A 1944-nucleotide genomic window follows, 5' to 3' on the forward strand; every position below is an offset into this window, starting at 1 on the left:
CACCACACCACACCACACCACACACACACACACACACGGAGAGAGAAAAGCCCCGCGGTGAAGCTATCAGGCAGGAAGGCTCTCCTTCAGAAGGCACAGTCAGCATTTCCTCTCCCCAGTTCAAGTGAGAACCTCGCCTCCGCCTCTGAGCTTGAGCATCCCTGGTCTTTTAAGATTCTAGGCTTTTCCTTGCAAAGTAGAAAGATCTAGGCTGGCCTTACCTCTGGGGCTGCTTTCTTGCAAGTACGGTGGGGCCGTGGGAGTGACATTTCCCGAGTGAGATGCTGACAGCAGGGGCGAGCGTTCGTCCACCCCGTCAGCAGCCATGACTGCAGCAGCAGCGAAGCCGGAGGGAGGCTGAGCACTGGTTGCGGCTTCGGTGGAGGTGGTGGCTAGTGCGGCTGCCGCTGCTCCTGCTGCCGCCGCCGCCGCCGCTGCCGCTACTGCCGCCTCCGGGAGGGCCCAGGATGTGTCACAAGGCAGAAGGCTGGGGGAGGGGAAGATGCGGGAACGAGAGGCAGGGGAGGGGAAGCGCGCTGGGAAGCATGACTGGGGGAGGGGGAGAGAAGAAAGAAAGAAAGAGACTGGGAGGTGGGGGGAGGGAGGAGCGGGCGTCCACCCCACGGAGAAAAAAGGAACGCGCTGGGACGGATTGGGAAATTCCGGGAGAGCAAGGTGCGAAGTAACCGAGAAAGAGGCGGAGTAGATGGAGAGGGGACTGTCCAACTCTTTGTATTTTGCATTTTCTTAATAAGGGAAAAGGAGGAGAAAGGGCAACCTGAAAGAGGGTAAAAGAGAAGGCCTGTGATTTGATTACAGAAAAAGTAGAGCAAACACCGATATCAAATTTAGCCCCTCTTGGGAGGAAGAGAGACTCTTTGCTGTCAAACTTTACAGCAATCACATAAAGAAAGTTCATTCAGTTCGTTTCTGAGGGAGTCTTCTTTTGTTATTAAATCATTTTTCATCATCTCTTGTCTAAGAGAAAGTATATATGTTTGAATGAGTGTTGGCATATCCTGCTTTTTTAAATACCTGTTTGGCACCATACCATTAAGTTCCGTATTAAAACTATGCACAGTGTGTTGGCTTCCCCAAGTCTTATTTCACAAAATAGGTTGCTGTCTTACATAAAGTTTAAAAGTAACGTAGGACAATTAAAAATTATTTTCTTGAGATAATTAACATTTTAAAGTAAACTTTTCATGTAAATGGGAGTTTAAAAAAATCTAGGTATAGTTCTTGGCTTTTTGTGTATATTTTTCTTTTATTTTTGATGGCTTGCCATATTATCCTAGGGAATGATTTACATGAAACAAATCAAAGTTTTGAACATGCTCAGATAACAGTCCTACAGGAAAATGGTCATGAGCTCCAATGATATTTTTCCTGCGATGATTCTGTGAGACGTTCAACAAACATTTATTGCATATGCTGGGTGTGCAGAGATAAATAGGGCATGATCCTGTCCTCCAGATGCTGAAAGGTAGCACAGTCAGAAAACAAATCAAAAAGATGAAGCTGGTGGTCCAGCTGTAGCTTTAAAGGGGCACAAGGAAAAGCTGACTTAAGATGTTTAAAGCTATTTTTCATACTACATTAAGAAGGGTCTTGGTTTTGCTCTCTGAAGACTCACTATATCTGTTTACGCTTTCTTCCAGGAAATCCAATTAGGCACCAGCTAGAAATCCTAAGGGGAAGTCAAAGAATGATGTTGTCTATTTTGTCGAAGCATTTGTGGGTCAGTAGCATCTCAATACAGTACAGTATAGGGATCCTCATATAATGTAATCCAAGAACATGTATAGGTCTCCAGGAACCTGGAAAAGGAGGAGTCAAGATATAGCCCTCTTTGTCAGAGTGCCTGGTGGCTCAGTGACTAAGACATTTGGTTGCTAACCAGAAGGTCAGGGGATGGGTGATATACTTCCACCATAAAGATTT

The 1944-nt window shown here is 46.0% G+C and overlaps 1 protein-coding gene across 1 annotated transcript in view; it reads right to left on the reverse strand.

Annotated features, from left to right (window-relative positions):
* PIP4P2 (phosphatidylinositol-4,5-bisphosphate 4-phosphatase 2) overlaps positions 1-327 on the reverse strand; it is an 86760-nt gene extending 86433 nt beyond the window's left edge. The window contains exon 1 of the mRNA XM_007948745.2: positions 222-327. Within this exon, the coding sequence (XP_007946936.1) occupies positions 222-327 (106 nt within the window). The remainder of the gene's footprint in view (positions 1-221) is intronic.
* Positions 328-1944: the final 1617 nt, after the last annotated feature.

Source organism: Orycteropus afer, unplaced genomic scaffold, assembly GCF_000298275.1.
Source record: "Orycteropus afer afer isolate SDZICR_OR568_19922 unplaced genomic scaffold, OryAfe1.0 scaffold00222, whole genome shotgun sequence".
Lineage (NCBI taxonomy): Eukaryota > Metazoa > Chordata > Mammalia > Tubulidentata > Orycteropodidae > Orycteropus > Orycteropus afer.